The sequence below is a fragment of the Setaria italica genome, chromosome VI, assembly GCF_000263155.2.
Source record: "Setaria italica strain Yugu1 chromosome VI, Setaria_italica_v2.0, whole genome shotgun sequence".
Lineage (NCBI taxonomy): Eukaryota > Viridiplantae > Streptophyta > Magnoliopsida > Poales > Poaceae > Setaria > Setaria italica.
Genome location: NC_028455.1, coordinates 29,219,521 through 29,235,975, shown reverse-complemented (window position 1 = coordinate 29,235,975; position 16,455 = coordinate 29,219,521). Strand labels below are relative to the sequence as shown.

At 52.0% G+C, this 16,455-nt stretch overlaps 2 protein-coding genes across 2 annotated transcripts; one reads left to right on the top strand and one right to left on the bottom strand.

Annotated features, from left to right (window-relative positions):
- The first annotated feature begins 7,218 nt into the window (after positions 1–7,218).
- On the top strand, positions 7,219–9,754 carry LOC101765590 (probable pectinesterase/pectinesterase inhibitor 23). Its single transcript, XM_004973532.3, has 3 exons — positions 7,219–8,366; positions 8,478–8,638; positions 8,710–9,754. The coding sequence occupies exons 1-3, from the start codon at positions 7,219–7,221 to the stop codon at positions 9,408–9,410; spliced, it is 2,010 nt and encodes a 669-aa protein (XP_004973589.1). The 3' UTR covers positions 9,411–9,754.
- A 181-nt stretch (positions 9,755–9,935) lies between these two features.
- LOC101759390 (pectinesterase) lies at positions 9,936–15,905 on the bottom strand (the record flags this gene model as incomplete). The annotated part of the gene is made up of 2 exons (XM_012846700.3): positions 9,936–10,897; positions 15,044–15,905. Coding segments are annotated over 2 exons (1,602 nt in total), but the record flags the coding sequence as incomplete, so codon positions are not given.
- Positions 15,906–16,455: the final 550 nt, after the last annotated feature.

Below are 16,455 nucleotides of genomic sequence, written 5' to 3'. Positions count from 1 at the left end.
CCTCTTCCCAAACAGGACCTAATTAGAAGGACTAAATATGAACTAATTATAAAACTAATTGCATAAGCCGTGGCTAATTCGCGAGTTGAATCTATTAAGCCTAATTAATTTATGATTAGCATATATTTACTGTAGCATCATATGGTCAAATCATGGACTAATTAGGTTTAATAGATTATCTTACAAATTAGCCTTCATTTATACAATTAGTTTTGTAATTAATTTATATTTAATACTTCTAATTAGTATCTAAATATTTAATGTGACGGGATTAAATCCCGAAGTAAACAGGACCAACTGCAGGTCTTTTTCTCCCCAAGGAATATTTTGTTAGCTTCCTGTCGCCTGAATAGTTTTCCTCATGCATATCTAGCACGACACATTAAGTGCGTCATCTTTCAAAACTGCTAGATCCTCCACTACGATGTGATGGTTGGGCTGGTAAGTTCATAATGAAGGCTATCAGGCTATGCGTCAAAAAGGGCTCGATTTGAAGACTGGAAATCCATTTCAATTCAGGATAAGCGCAGGCGTAAAATAACCCAAATATTCAGGTGAGACTTGCATGTCCTTTGCTGGCAGGTTACGCGCGGCGAAGGGGCTCCGCGAAGGTCGCTTTCAGGTGGGTCCACACGGCCGACCACAGCTGTGCCCCTCACGATCCGCTGCGAATCACGCAATCAGGCGCGTCCCAAACCCAAACCAACCCCCAAAAAAAAACATCACCAATTTTTCCGGATACCCGAGAGAGAACGTCTGCCATCTCAAAAAAAAGAGAGAGAGAGAACGTCTGCCGCGATGCCGATGCGCTCTGTTTCTGCTCTGGTTTGGTTCTCTGCTTATTTTTAGCACCAATCACATTGAATATTTAGATATTAATTAGAAGTATTAAACATAGGTTATTTACAAAACCCATTACATAAGTGAAGGCTAAAATCTATTAAGCCTAATTAGTTCATGATTTGACAATGTGTTGCTACAGTAAATATTTGCTAATGATGGATTAATTAGGCTTAATAGATTCGTCTCACCGTTTAGTCTCCACTTATGTAATGGGTTTTGTAAATAGTTTACGTTTAATACTCCTAATTAGTATCTAAACATTTAACGTGATACGTGCTTAAAAATAAGCAGTGATCCACACCTCCACCACACGTGTTGCTCATGCAGGCGTCCATAATGACCAGTGGCACGTATAATATTTCATACAGTACTGCATTTGCGTATGCATGGAACGTTCTCGATTCAGCAGTGCATTATTGACCCTTACCAACGCGACAGACGCAGCAGTTTCAGATCCCTCGGAAGAAAATGCAGTAGTTCAGAGGGTGGATCTTGCCCTAGAGTTTGGCACGTGCGATCTTGCCCTAGAGTTTGATACTAATTAAAAAGTATTAAATATAGGGTATTGATAAAAATAATTACATAAATGAGAGGTAATTCGTGAGACGAATCCATTAAATCTAATTAATTCATGATTAGCACATGTTTACTGTAGCATCACATGTGCTAAACATATGCTAATTATGCTTAATGGATTAGTCTCGCGAATTAGCCCTCATTTTTATTATTAACCGATATTTAATACTCCTAATAACATCTGAGGTGACCCGGACCAAAAGTAGCAGACACCCGCTAGTTCATGTGTTTGTTTCGGCAACTGCGGCTGGCCGGGGTTGTGCAGTGCTTCGCCATTTCTTTCGCAACAGGCTCCATCATCTTTAGCATCTTTTTTTTGTATCGACGCCGATGCCTCGCTTGTGCGTTGATGTGATGTGATATGGAGGAGTATCGAGATGTCTTCCAACCGGAGAGCGACGCAAACAGTCCGAAAACGACAATTTTCCCGCGCGTGAGTGTAATTTGCCCAGAGAAAATTCAAGGCCTACAATGCTCATCGCTCGAGTAATCAGCTGCTACGTTAATCAGCTGCAGGAAAACAAAATCCTTTTCCGAATAGCTTGAGTAAAGAAATATGCGATTGGCGACTAAAAGTAAGTTTACGAGTTCAAAATCCTAATTTCAAGGAGATCCAGATTTTCCAATGTTAAGCTGAGAGTTGGACCCGGGATTTTTGAAACTTGACCAAAGTATTTTATTTATAAGATTATAATTTCATGGGACTGGGTGTCACTACTAAGAAATGGACCTTTCGTCCACTGCATTAGTGCCGGTTGTTTTTGACCCGATACTAATGCTCACATTAGTACCGGGTCTAACGGATAGTACCTCAAGAACCTTAAGGCACATTAGTACTGGATGGAACTTTCACCCGGTACTAATGGATGAGCTTATCTATCCCCCCGCTACCCGGCCGCTTCTTATCCATCCGCCTCCCCCCTCCTCTATCTCTCTCTCCTCTCTCTCTCTCTCAGAACCCCTTCCTCTCCTCCTCTGCCTCCTTTCCCCTCCCCCCTTCCCTCGCCCTTACTAACAGTGAGGAGCAGCGGCGGGGTGAGGTGAGGCGGCGGTGGCGACGGCGGGAGCAGCGGCGGTAGCAAGAGCCGTCGGGGCCGAGGGAGGAGGCTGCGGGGTGGGGGCGGGGGGGTGGCGAGAGGACGGGAGCCAGCGGCTGGGCGGGAGTCGGCGGGAGGGGGGGGCGCTGGCAGGGGCTGGGGAGGGCCGGGATTTCATTTTTTTTATTTTTAATACCCTTTAGTACCAGTTATTTCAACCGGTACTAAAGGTCTCCCCTTAGTACCGAACTATCAATATCGGTTGCGCAACCGGTACTAAAGGAGGTTCCCAACCGATACTGATGGGGCTTTCTCCGGTAGTGTGTCCATTATTAGTTCTAATGCTTCCTCCCTTAATCCTTAAATGCTTAGGTCTAATCGTCCACCATCCTTCACTCTCCACTAGATGATATCATTACACTACCTTCCTTGTATCGTCTTGCCTATCCCTCCCTACCCATCCGAACAACAATTTTACAGCATTGATAAGCCATAGGGTCCGCGTGAATGTGATATGATGAACTCCATCATAACATGACTCTTTCATTTTCATCAGTGAAGATGCATGCAAACGTTGATCAGATATAAGCCAAAGGGGGAAAATAGCATGGAATGGCCGGTGCCACGAGAACCTGGATACCAACTACCCCAAGATTTGCACTTGCACAGCTAGGATTCAGCAGAGGTCATCGTTTGTCCACGTGGGACTTGCTTAGCTACACGTCGTTTTCACAGGCGAGTCGATTGATAGCGTGTTGGACAGAACAATAGAACAACCAGGCCCAACAGGCCTACGATCTGGGTTGGGCTCAATGACAGGCCTAAAATTGTCATCTGGCTAACGGCTCACGTCTTTCTCAAAAAAAAAAAAAGGGGGGGGGGCTAACGAGCTCACGTCCTGCTTGTTCTGGAAAAGATTTGCCTGGTCCAGCCAGCCGTCCAGGGCGGCACTCCCAGGTGCCTGATTTGCTTGTTCTGGAGAAGCTTGTTCGTTCTAAAACGCGCAAAATTAAACGTTCAAAAAAAAACGCGCAAAATTTTACTACAAGCAAACAGAGGCAATTGTTGTTACAGGCAAGAACCGGGAACTTTTACCAGTAGATGCTCGGTTTGTGAATTATGCTTTCCAATTGGGAGTGACTCCCTGACAATCGAGTAATTTTCCGTATTGTCTCAGTCGATTTTTTTTAGCCAATAAGGAAAAAGATACGTAGCACTGTCCAGCATAATTGGGATTTGAGTGATGAGACAACCAAAATCAGTCGGTTTTGGTAGTTGACCAGCAGCAACAAAAAATCGAGTGAAAACATACATTGGAACAATCGAAAAACAGCCGAGCTATCAAAACAAACACACTCGCTAGTTGCCGGCTTGCGGACCAGATTGCCGTAGGAGAAAACCTGAAACTCATTGAAGCTTTCCCTTGCTTCAAACATTTGTGAACCATTTTGCACGTATGTTCAATGAATTAACATTATATTTACAACAGGGTATTCAAAATAGCTTTTCACATACAGATATTCACACAACAAAACATGACATGCTACTGCTTAAGGATTGACAGGACTGACACAATGACACAGACAAAATACAAGATCGCTATTTAAGAACACAGAAGGATACAAAAAACTAAATACAACCAAATTAAAACATACTTTCGGCATACAAAACATTACAAATTCTTCTGCTAATCTGTTGTGGTCCAAAGAAATGGCACTCTGCACAGCATAAACAACTTCAAAAAGAATTTTGGAAAAAATAAAGACAACAAATACAGAAAAATGTGAAGACATGTCAATGAAAAAAATGCTCAAGAACTTCGTTTGACAAAACCTGATGATTGCGCCCCGACGGGAGCACGATGGAGCTCAGATTTGCTTCCATGGCCAGAGAGCTCGACATGGCGCGAGATCTTGAGCCCAGCGGCGGAGGACGGGCTCAGGGTGGTGGCCGCGGTGCTCGACCTGGAGGGATGGTGGCGACGAAGAGCCCGATGGTGGCGGCAGCGCTCGAGCCTGAGAGAGGGCAACAACGGCAGAGGAGAGCCTTTGGGAGGGCGGCAGCGCTCGAGCGAAGAGTGGCGCCAGGGCTAGTGGCGGAGTCGCGCTCAGGGGTCGGAGATCGGTCGGCGGTCGTGCTCAGGAGCGGAAGACGGAGATAGAGGGATTTTTTTTGTTTATTAGCTTTTTTTTTAATTCCCACAAATAAGCTCCGGTGGAAACATTTCTAAACCTGGACCCTTAGTTTGGCGCTATTGACGTCAAGCTTACATGTCTCGGCGCTAGAGGGTTTAACGCTAAGGTCGTTACGCCGTCGGTGACGTGGATGCTGACATGGCAGTGTCGATGGCGCCAAGCTTGGCGCCGTAGATCTTGACGTCGAGCTGTTACCCGCTCTTAGCGTTTCGAATAAAACATGTATAATTATTGCGAGAAGTATGGTTTAGCTAGTTAGTACGTGCGCATCTTATTCAAGGTTTAGGTTCGAATATAGATTTCCATTTGGCGCTAACACGACGGGCCGGCCCGAGCACGACACGAAGAAGCACGGTCCAGGAACGGCCCGGCCCGACACTCATCATGCCAGTGCCTGGCACGGCCCGTAGGTAGTGTCGGGCCTAGGCCGGCAATCTAGCCCGCAGTGCCGGTACGGGCATGGCACGAAAATTGGGCCGGCACTATACTGGCCCGAATCGTATGAACTGTTGGATGTTTGATATTCTTCCTAAGCCGTTGGATGTACTCGATTGAAAAACCCTAGAATAAAAACACTCATCCCAGCCTCCCATCCCTCCCCGTGCCACTATCGCTCTTCTCGCTCGCGCCGGCGCCGCTCTCTCTCGCTCGCGGAGGCAGCCCCGACGCCGCTCTCTCTCGCTCGCGGCGGCCCCCCCCGGGCGCGCGCAGGCGGCGGCGCGGCCCCCCGCGGGCGAGCCCCCTCAGCAACTGGTGTCGCGGCGATGACGGAGCGGGTCGCGGTCGGCGCGGGCACGCCGGGCTACCGTGCTCGACAGCACGGCACGGCTAACCGCCCATAGGGCCGTGCCAGGATCGAGATGTCGACACGGCGGTACTACATGGTACGGCACGGCTAAGCCACCGTACCGCATAGTGATATGCCATGCCAAGCCCGTGCCAGTGCCGTGCGACCCGGTTGGCCATGTATAGGTTCGAATCTTGGTATTGAATATTTCTTGCTACATTTTATTTTTTTTCTCCCTCCCTCCGCGAGCGAGGCAACGAAAGAAAGCAACACAGATGCATCTCCAGTTAACAGCCGCCCCAGTTGAGAGTTTGACACATAGCAGTATTATATTATATTTGTGCAATACTTAGCTAGTTAGCTTGGACCCGAATCTGAGACATACATGGACGTACTGAAAATTTGTTGCAGCCTTGTTCCTGAAGTGAAGGAATCTGCAGTCTGAATTTCAACGTATCTGGATTGCTGCAATGCCGAGTGCTAATTAAGCACTAAAATATAAATATAATTAAGCACTAAAATACCGAAAGGTACTATGCATGCGCGTGCACTAAAAAATATATATACAGCTCTAGCTGCACATGAACAACAGATTTAAGAGAGTATAAAAAAAACCTGCCAGTAGGGAATCACATGTTACCGCTAGCCTTCTTGGAAGCTTGCTGCTGAATAAAAATTCGGGCAGGAAATGCACAAGTTGCGTGTCGCTTGCGTGGACAGTAATCTCGTGGCAAACATCAGTATAGTCATGCACAAGTTGCCGTGCTCGGGTAGGGAGAGAGAAAAAAGAATAAAATGTAGAAAAAAAGATTCAATGCTAGGGTTTGATCCTAGACTTTTGGGATAAGATGCACATGTCCTAATCAGCTAAATCATAGTGTGGTTTGTTACATGCTTCTCGGAATAATTATACATACTTCATTCAAAACGTCAGGAGCTATGGGATAACAGCTCGGCGCTAAGATCTACGACGCCAAGCTTGGCGTCAAGATCTACGGCGCCAAGCTCCATTGACGCTGATGCCAAGCCTCCTACCATGTCAGCATCCACGTCACCGATGGTGTAACTACCTTGGTGTCAAATTCTCTGACGCCGAGACGTGTAAGCTTGACGCTAGCGTGGATTGTGCCAAATCAGATTTGGAAATATTTCCGTCGAGAAGGAAAAAAAACAAAAAAGTCGGGCCGGCGGGATTGTGCGGCGCTGCGGCCTCGACGAGACCGGAGGCAGCAGAGGGGCGGCCTGGCGGTGGAGAAGGCCGTGTTGTTTCTCTCGCTCGACGGAAACAATCGACGGGATATGATGGGCCATATTCCCACATATGGGCCTTGCGTGTCCGCTTTGTGGGCTACGTGCGACAGGGATTGGAGACAAAAAAATCGACTGACGACGCAAAAGGATTTTTACTCGAGTAACGGTTAGGAATTCCGTTTCCAATTTTAACAATTATTGCATGTAAAGTGATGTTATCAGTTTTATTCTTTTTACATACGTGTGATGCCAATTTGTGAATTATGTTTTTCTTCATTTTAAAACTTTCTTGCAATGTGTGATGTCATTAGTTTTTATTCTTTTCGCACATGCAATTTGTGGAACTTTTAACCAACTCCCAAATTAACCAGACTTCCTCAAATCTCTCAGCGCCGTTGTTTCTCTAGAACGACATCGAAACGAGGCCACCTTTCTTCACTCGGTTGCTCTTTCTTCGTCCTCTCTGCCTTTCAGCAGGTAAGGGCAGAGGGAGAGAGAAGAAAGGGGGAGGGGGTAAAAGCCGTCGGCCATGTCGACGGCATTCTCGGACTTCGGCCCGCTCACGGAGCGGCGCCGCGTCGAGAAGCAGCGGCAGCAGCGCAGGCGCGTCATGGTTGCCGCTGGCGGCGCGTCGGTGGTCCTTATCCTCATTGTCATGGGAGGCGCTGCCGTCGCGTACAATGCTAGCGTCCAGGACGACGACGCCTCGTCATCGTCCACCTCCTCGCCCTCCTCCCCGTCCGGCGGCGGTTCGGGGTCGAGCCTGCTCAGCGTGTCCAAGAGCGTCAAGATGATGTGCGCGCAGACCGACTACAGGGACGCCTGCGAGAAGAGCCTGTCCAAGGCCGTGAACGCCAGCGCGTCGTCCCCCAAGGACATCGTCCGCGCCGCCGTGGCCGTGATCGGGGACGCCGTCGGGAAGGCGTTCGACCGGTCGGCGCTGGCCACGGGCGACGACCCGCGCGTGAAGGCCGCCGTCGCGGACTGCAAGGAGATCTACCAGAACGCCAAGGACGACCTCGCGCGCACGCTCCGCGGCATCGACGCCGGCGGCCTGGACGAGGTCACCAGGCGCGGGTACGAGCTCCGCGTCTGGCTCAGCGCGGTGATCGCGCACATGGAGACGTGCATCGACGGGTTCCCCGAAGGGGGCCTGAAGAAGAACATGACCAGCGCGATGGAGTCCGGGAAGGAGCTCACCAGCAACGCGCTGGCCATCATCGAGAAGGCCTCGTCGTTTCTGGCCGCGCTCCACATGACGGGGGCGGCCAGCCACCGGAGGCTGTTCAGCATCCGCGAAGAAGAACATGTGGAGAAGCAGCCCAAAGTCAACTATTCGGGCACTTTCCATGGCGAGCGCGACGACAGCCCGGCGCCCGCCAGCCGGAGGTTATTCAGCTTCACCGAAGAAGAAGACATGGAAAAGCAGCCCAAAGTCAATTACTCGGGCACTTTCCACGGCGAGCGCGGCGACAGCCCGGCGCCCGAGAGCCGGAGACTGCTCAGCATCGAGGAAGACGCCCCGCCGTGGGTGAACGGGCAAGAGAGGAGGCTGCTCAAGGGCAACAACTTCCAGGGCAGGCTCACGCCCAGCGTGGTGGTCGCCAAGGACGGCAGCGGCAAGTTCAAGACCATCAACGACGCGCTCAAAGCCATGCCGACGAAGTACACCGGAAGGTGCCGGCGCACGCGCACGCGCGTGCATCCATTCATCCATGCTCTTTAATTTTCTCCAGCTACGGAGAAGCTTGGGCATCCGCCGATGACCCTTCTGCTTTCTCGTGACAGGTACCTGATCTACGTGAAGGAGGGGGTGTACGAGGAGTACGTGACGATCACCAAGGCGATGGCGAACGTGACCATGTACGGCGACGGCGCCATGAAGACCATCATCACCGGCAGCAGGAACTTCGCCGACGGACTCACCACCTACAAAACCGCGACCTTCAGTAAGAAGAAGCGGCCCCCGTTTTGCATACGTACGCGTGGCCTCAATCGCTGACACACGATTTGAACGCAGATGCGCAGGGCGACGGCTTCATCGCCATCGCGCTGGGGTTCCGCAACACCGCCGGCGCGGCGAAGCACCAGGCGGTGGCGCTGCTGGTGCAGTCGGACCGGTCCATCTTCCTCAACTGCCGCATGGACGCGTACCAGGACACGCTGTACGCGCACTCCAAGGCTCAGTTCTACCGCAACTGCGTCATCTCGGGCACCATCGACTTCGTCTTCGGCGACGCGGCCGCCGTGTTCCAGAACTGCATCCTCGTCCTCCGGCGGCCCATGGACAACCAGCAGAACATCGCCACGGCGCAGGGCCGCGCCGACGGCCGCGAGAGCACGGGCTTCGTGTTCCAGTACTGCCGCTTCACCGCCGAGTCGGCGCTCAGGGACGCGTCCCGCCCCGCCATCCGCAGCTACCTCGCCCGGCCCTGGCGCGAGTTCTCGCGCACGCTCATCATGGAGTCCGAGATCCCCGCGTTCATCGACAAGGCCGGGTACTTGCCGTGGAACGGCGACTTCGGGCTCAAGACGCTGTGGTACGCCGAGTACGCGAACCGGGGGCCCGGCGCCGACACCGCCGGCCGCGTCAACTGGCCCGGGTACAAGAAGGTGATCGCCGAGGAGGAGGCCTCCAAGTTCACCGTGCAGAACTTCCTGCACGCCGAGCCGTGGCTCAAGCCCGCCGGCGCGCCGGTGAAGTACGGCTTCTGGGCGTGAGGGCATTCTCCTGGCGCTCATGCATCTGACTCCGACGAGACCACCAGAGAGGTGCGTTGTTCAGTGACGGAAGCAGAGGAGATCATCTGACGATGGTCATGGCCGGTTACCAAATGTTGTGCTGTTCAACTGTTGGAAGCGTGCTGGTGAATTGGTGATCCATGGACGAGACGATCGGACGAAGGCGCTGCGACACTGACCATAATCCTTGTACATTGTATGACTTGTATGTTTTGATTTGGGTACTGTACATGTATTGATGTATCAGATTTTGTTTTCAGTGTACCATATTATGAGTTGCAAAAGCAGAAAAGAGGGTAGGTGATATCTACGGGCCGAAGGACTAATTTTGCTGATACATGAATGTAAATGTTACAAACATCAGAACTTTACAGGTTGTAGCATGATACTTGGGATTTCGTTGTGAATTACCAATGCATTCAGGCCATTTCAGTCTTCAGATGTTCAGAGGAATTGGCCATTTCAGTTTTGACTTTTCTGTGTGTAGAATAGCACAGCTGCACAGGAATCTAAAGCATTTGGAACATATGAGAATTAAACAGGTCGATGTACCGCTGATCTCAGCCCCTGTTCTCATTGTTGTGTTTAAAACAACAACCCCAATCAACAACTGATTCATCCACTCACCATTCTTTCGTACATTTCCCTCCACAGACATCATGTAGTATGCTGACGATCGATATAGTACTAAATCTAGAGCTTGCACCATGACGTGCTGAAGCCGAATCAAGACGTGAGGCCGGCGGTGTACTTGACGCCGGTGGGTGGCAACCACATGTTGCCCTCGATGAACTGCGCGACGGTGAAGTTGCCGGCCTCGGCTGGGCTGGTCATGACGTGGAACCCGGGCCACCTGACCCGCGCGCCCACGCCGGCGCCGGGGCCAGTGTTCATGTACTCCCCGTAGTAGAGCGTGTCGAGCGCGAACTCGCCGTCCCACGCGAGCCACCCCTCGGGCCGCACCACGCCGCCGATGTACGACTGCATGAACACCACCCGGGAGTACTGCTTCCACGGTCGGCCGAGGTACGTCTGCGTCGGGAAGGCGGCGGTCCCGTTCCCGGTGTCGTTGCCGGCGCTGCCGGCGGCGGCGGCGAGGAGCTCGTCGTGTGCGGAGACGTTGCAGAACTGGAAGGCGAATCCCGTGGTCATGTTGGCGTCGAGGCGGCCCTGCGCGGTGACGGAGTTCTTCTGTGCGGGCAGCGGGAGGCGCGCGAGGAGGAGGCAGCCCTGGAACACGGCGGCGGCGTTGCCGAAGACGAAGTCGACGGTTCCCGTGACGCGGCACTCGCGGTAGAACTGGCGGAGTGAGTGCGCGTACAGCGTGTCCTGGTACCCCTCGAAGGCGCAGCGGTAGAAGACGGAGAGGTCCGAGTCGCACCGCAGCGCCACCGCCTGGTGCTTCGCCGGCCCCGCCGTGTTCTCGAACGTCAGGTCCCGCGCGATGAAGCCCTTGCCGTTCACGGCTGCAAAACAGAAACAAGCAGGCGCGAGAAACTGGTCAGATTCGCGTCAGACTAGTGGTTTCCTGAGAAGTACAGTAAGCAGGTCAAAAGATTTATCAGGAGTCTCCACGCATGCATGTGGTCGGCACCAGGCCCGGCTCGGGGGAGGCAGTCCGACCGCCGGGGGCCACGCAGCTGGAGGACCAGGATCACATAGGTAACTAAGTTCATATAATTTTCTATTAAGCATTTGAAGACCCGTCACAAAACAGCTCATGTCGTAGGTAGCTCCCCCTTCCAGTCCTATTCTACGTAACCTGATCCATCAAGCGGAGGGTAGGCCGCAGGCGATGTTTCGTTTGATCATTTCTTGCCGCTGCGACCCTACCTGCTCATCGACGCGCTCCGGCTGAGGAGAGGAGACGTCCGCACCGATCTGATTGGCTCCTCACCCGGTGATGTAGCGATCGACAATGGCAAGGACACCGATCCGATTCGCTCGTCATAATATGCAACACACTGATTGATTAGTATTTCTAATTTTTTTCTTATTTATTTTTTTATGCACTGTGCTTATACCAATTGTGCTAGGGTTAAAATTTCTAATTTAAAGCCGTAGATTGCTACCCGAATGTCTCCATTGCATATCGGATTCTCTTAACTACATTGTAGCATGAGCCGAAAGAAATTTCTCCAAATTGAAACTATTGAAAAATTGTTTGAGATCAACTATATTACAAGGAAGATTGAATGGCTTGGCTATGTGCATCACTGAGAAGAATGTTTTGGACGATATTAATCTTGATTTTGTTCTTGAAGATTTTGCATCGAGAAATGCCAGAAGATAATTTTTTACTAAGCATTGAAACATTATATTTTTATTTGAGGTAATCGTAATGGTTATTTTTAATTTTTTGTTACACTATTGTTATGTTTTACAAGCTATACATATATTGCAAAGTAATTTTTTATTATTCATACTATATACTTTAGTTTTGATATTCAAAATTAGTTCAACGGGCCTTATCTTTATGTTTGCCCAAGGGCCTTAAAATTATAGAGCCGGCCCTGGTCGGCACCTGGGCCTGCCCCTCGACCCTCCATCGGGATTGGTTGTGTGCACGTATGGATCCAAGTTGCTCCGAGCTGCTATTTGGTCTGCTGAACAGCTAGCACTCCGGCAGTTTTTCTCCTCTGCACGCTTCCCCAAGCAGCTCATTCTTGCACCGCGCGAGCATGGCTCGCTGGAAACGGCTGATTCTCACGTTTCCCTGGAGCCTGGCTGTGGGAGCATCTTTGCCCGCTGAGAGCGTGGCTGGAGGAGACAACCAAACTAGCGCTACGAGCGTGATTGGTTGTGGTGCGTGCCTCGGACCAGGATGGTAGGATGGTGCAGGCTCAAAGCAACCATGATACGCTTATGCAGGTAGTTATGACTGGTTATTTTTTCTGTTGATCCTGTATGAGATGAGATTTTGTTTGGATGTATGCAAGTATCAAAGTTCTAGGTAATTGACACAGCCTATGCACCGTGCATGCACCACCCGGCTGGGATGCCCCCTTCCCGCTACCAATCACGACGTACCTGCATCTGGCGAGCCTGGTTCACCTGCGTGCAGGAACCAATCAGGCCCGAAGTCTCGTTTGTTTGATCACGGAAACAAAGCGGGCCCACAGGTCATATGGATAAGGACGTCACTGAGTTCGGTCATGCAGTGCAACATGTGACTAGTGCTGCTGACAGCAATCAGGTCGTACTAATCTAAGCACATTCCAGCTGGTTGCCTGGCCGCCAACCACCAGCGAATGGGCAAATGATCCATCGATCCTGTGCATGCGACGCCGATGTTTCGGCACGGCACTTGGCACACCACTCCACCAGCCTGCTGGTAAACGAGACGGCAAAGGGCAGCACGGACTCACGGCAGAAACCAGAGAGCGCCGAGGCTGGACCGACGAATCCCAGCCGAGACTGGGACGTGGATAAAGCAGCACCGGCACATGCTAATCCGAAGGCTTCTTTCTTCCGGAACTGGGCACCCCAGAAAGCACAAGGTACACTGCAGTAGTATATCTGGCCAGCATCACCGCCACTGCACACTCCAGTCTGCACCGCCGCATCGGCATCTTTCTCCTGCCGATCGAATCAGTGTCGGTGAGGTGAGGCCGGGTCCTGGAGGTGCTCGATCGATCCCCGGCTCGCAAAAGGTTCGCGAGATGACGTGACGATCCTCCTCACTAGTCACCCACCAGACCACGGCCCGGGCTTCTGCTTTCCTAAATTCTGCTCGTCCAGTCGTCCCCCCTAGATTCACAGGCCGGCTCGCGGCAAGGCGAATCCCTGGTGCCCTTCTCGTCAGATGGTAGCACCGCCGCGTGCCAGCGCGTGCGGTGCGGTGCCCGTGCCGGTGCGCGGCGCATGGATGGTGGTGGGGTGGGGGTGCCGGGTGTGCACTGGTTCTTGACCGGAGTCAGAGATCTCCCGGCAATGGCCCACACGCCAAGCCAGCCCCAGGTGCATGGCATATAGCCATAGATGCATCTCAGGTTGGCAACCACCCAAAATCCTGATGCAGTTTTTAATGCGGCACGTTGCGTATTTAAGGCGAGGGAGGAGGAAGGGAGGTGGGAGATGGATATGGATGTCTGGAAATCCGAATTATTCGAATTCGTATCAACTAAAAACGTCAATATGGATATCCGTATTCGTATTCATTTTTAATATGGATGTTAAATGGAGGTATCCGGATTCGATTTTCAGTGTTTTTCTCTATCCGGTTCCAGATTCGTATTAGATAAAAATGTGAAACATCTTATATCCGTATCCGCGAAGAATAAAGTACCCAATGTAGCCATCTAAAATTTATTTGTATTACTAAATACTAATTACAAATGATGTTAATTTTAATATTGCTAATAAAATAATTATTTACACAACTATAAAAAAATATCTATGTACTTATTATTATTAAAAGATATTTACATACTTATTGAAAATACTTATTTTATATCTGTTTTAATATATTTAATTATTCATTAATAGATATGTTATTTTAAATAAGATATCTATTATGTACTATGCTCATAATTTACTCCCTACTTGTAACATGATTTTTGATCAATTACAAAACCATCGATAAATAAAATTAATACTCGTTATGACGCTATGTTATAAGTCGAGTAAGTATCGTATGCGAATCCAAATTCGAACTATTCATTTTGTATTCGTATTCGATAATATTCGTATTCGTATCTGAATTCGAATTAAAATATGGTAAAAAGTGCTATCCAAATTCGATTCCATATCCGAATCATCCCAAGGAGTTGAATGTACTGCACACTTGCTACTTGTCTTGGAGGCAAGTTGTATGGCACACTGTACAAGCATGCGTGCGTGTTCGTGGAATCTTCCGGGCGCGCCACAGTGCCACACTTGCAATGAAGTGCAGCACGGGAACAGTGCGTTCCAGCCCGCGTGTAAGACGGCGCCGGGAGCCCAGGCCAGGACTGACTCGAGCGACACCGCAACCACAGCTACCGTCAAGCCCATGCTAGCGGGCTAGGATCCCCTAACCATATGTCGCTCGATCCACGATTGGTACCGCAGCAGTGCAGCACAGTCGGTGGTCGGCACCACCCTCGGTTGGATTTCCCATCCCCGAGCTACCCTGCTCGCCAGTGATCACTGACATGATACCATGCCTGACGCGCACCGTACGGTCGGTCGTCGTAGCCATACCGCAGTCCAATGATGGCGCCTTGACCATCTTACGTACGCCGGCAGAGGTCGCGCCCTCTCGTATACATAACTAAGATAGATGATAATGTTAGCTTAGACTCTTAGTGAGCTTATCCCAGCAGGCGAATGTAATCTAGCTTAGCAGAGCTAACTGCTAAGCAACTTTAGTGCTCCCATTGGTAATTTCGTAGGCCTACCAAGAAACTAGTGCAATCCAGTTCGTAGTCTTGGCTTTGACCGTGCACTTGCGTATTCAATTTCATGCATGGACCTCAACACGATCCTCTACTCCTACGACGTGCTACCTGCAATCAAGTCTCTTGAGCCTGTTTGAATGACCTGTCTACGTTTCAATTTGTCTCCGCCGTGGTCGGGTATTCACGAGATTTGGAGCAGAATGGAAAGGGCAGAGTGGGACGCGCACTCACCGACGGTGGCGCTGCGGTAGGTCGTGTAGCCGTCGACGTAGTTCCGGTGGCCGGAGATGACCGTGGCGCCCATGCCGTCGCCGACCAGCATCAGGTTCCACTTCTTCTTCTTGATGTCCACCGTCTCCTTGTACACCCCCTTCTTCACGTAGATCACGTACCGCGCCGCGCTCTGCGCCGGCGCCGCCTCCACGGCCGCGCTCACCGTCGTGTAGTTTCCGCTCCCGTCCTGCGCCACCACCGCGTCCACCGGCAGGCCCCCGGGCCCCACCGGCATCTGCAGCAGCAGCCGCTCCCTCGCGCGCAGCCACCGCGGGGACGCCCGGGCGGCGCCGAGGCCGCGGCGGGAGGGCGACGACGACGAGGCAGCAGCGTCCGCCGCGGCGACCTGGCCGAGGCCGTCGGCGAGGAGCGACGTGACGGCCTCGAGCCCAGTGGCGACGAGCGAGCCGAGCACCGAGCCGGTGTCGTCCAGGCCCTCCTTGCAGGTGTCCTGGTTCCCGAGCGCGCCGCTCAGCCAGGACCGGAGGTCGGACCGCGCGTCGCCGGTGCCGAGTCTTCCCCCGGCCGCCCCGGCGCCGGCGGGGCTGTAGTCCGACGACGCCGAGGTGGCGGACATGGACCACGACAACTCGTCGGAGGAGAGGTCGAGGAGGTCGAGGCAGTCGGCGACGGCGGAGGAGAGGCGGAGGTCGCCGCCGCCGAAGATGCCGCCGATGGGGAACGACGAGATGATGTCCACCACGCTCCTGATCGCGCCCAGCGTCTCGCGCAGCGTGGAGACGAGCCCGGCCGAGATGCCCGTCTCCCCTGCCTTCGCCGCCGGTGGCGCGGGCGCGCGCTGCCGCGGCGCCCGGCGACGGTGTCATGGGGTGCGCATTGGCGAGGGGGAGCACTAGCAGCAGCAGGAGGAGAGCGCGAGGAGGAGAAGCGCTGTGGCGCGCGGATACGCGACGCCATGGGTCGCTCTAGCTCGCGAGTGAAGTGTGGCAGATGTGTGTTCTGCTCGGAGGCATGGCCGGCGGATCTATATAAGCACAGTTGACCGCGCTTTGCGCGCTAATCGAACGGCAAATCACGACGGTGGGGAGATGACGGCGAGTCGGTGATGGGTGGGAGGAGAACATGGCGGCGTCGGGGGTTTGGACAGGGTGTCCCTGGAGACGGTACCCCAACCGAGCAGTACAGGTACAGGTAACTGTTTTGTGCGACCAACAGTTTTGGTATGCGCGGTATCTCTGAACAGGGCAATAAGGTTGTCAGGACAGGAAACGGAGTTAGCCGTGCAAGAAAGAGGCTTTGGAGGCTTGCTCCATGGGCTAGCACTTCTAGTTACAGGTGCTTTTCATGCCCAGCCGACAGCCGTCGGTCGCTTGCTTTTGGCGCTGATCAGTGATCAGTTCTAGAACTGG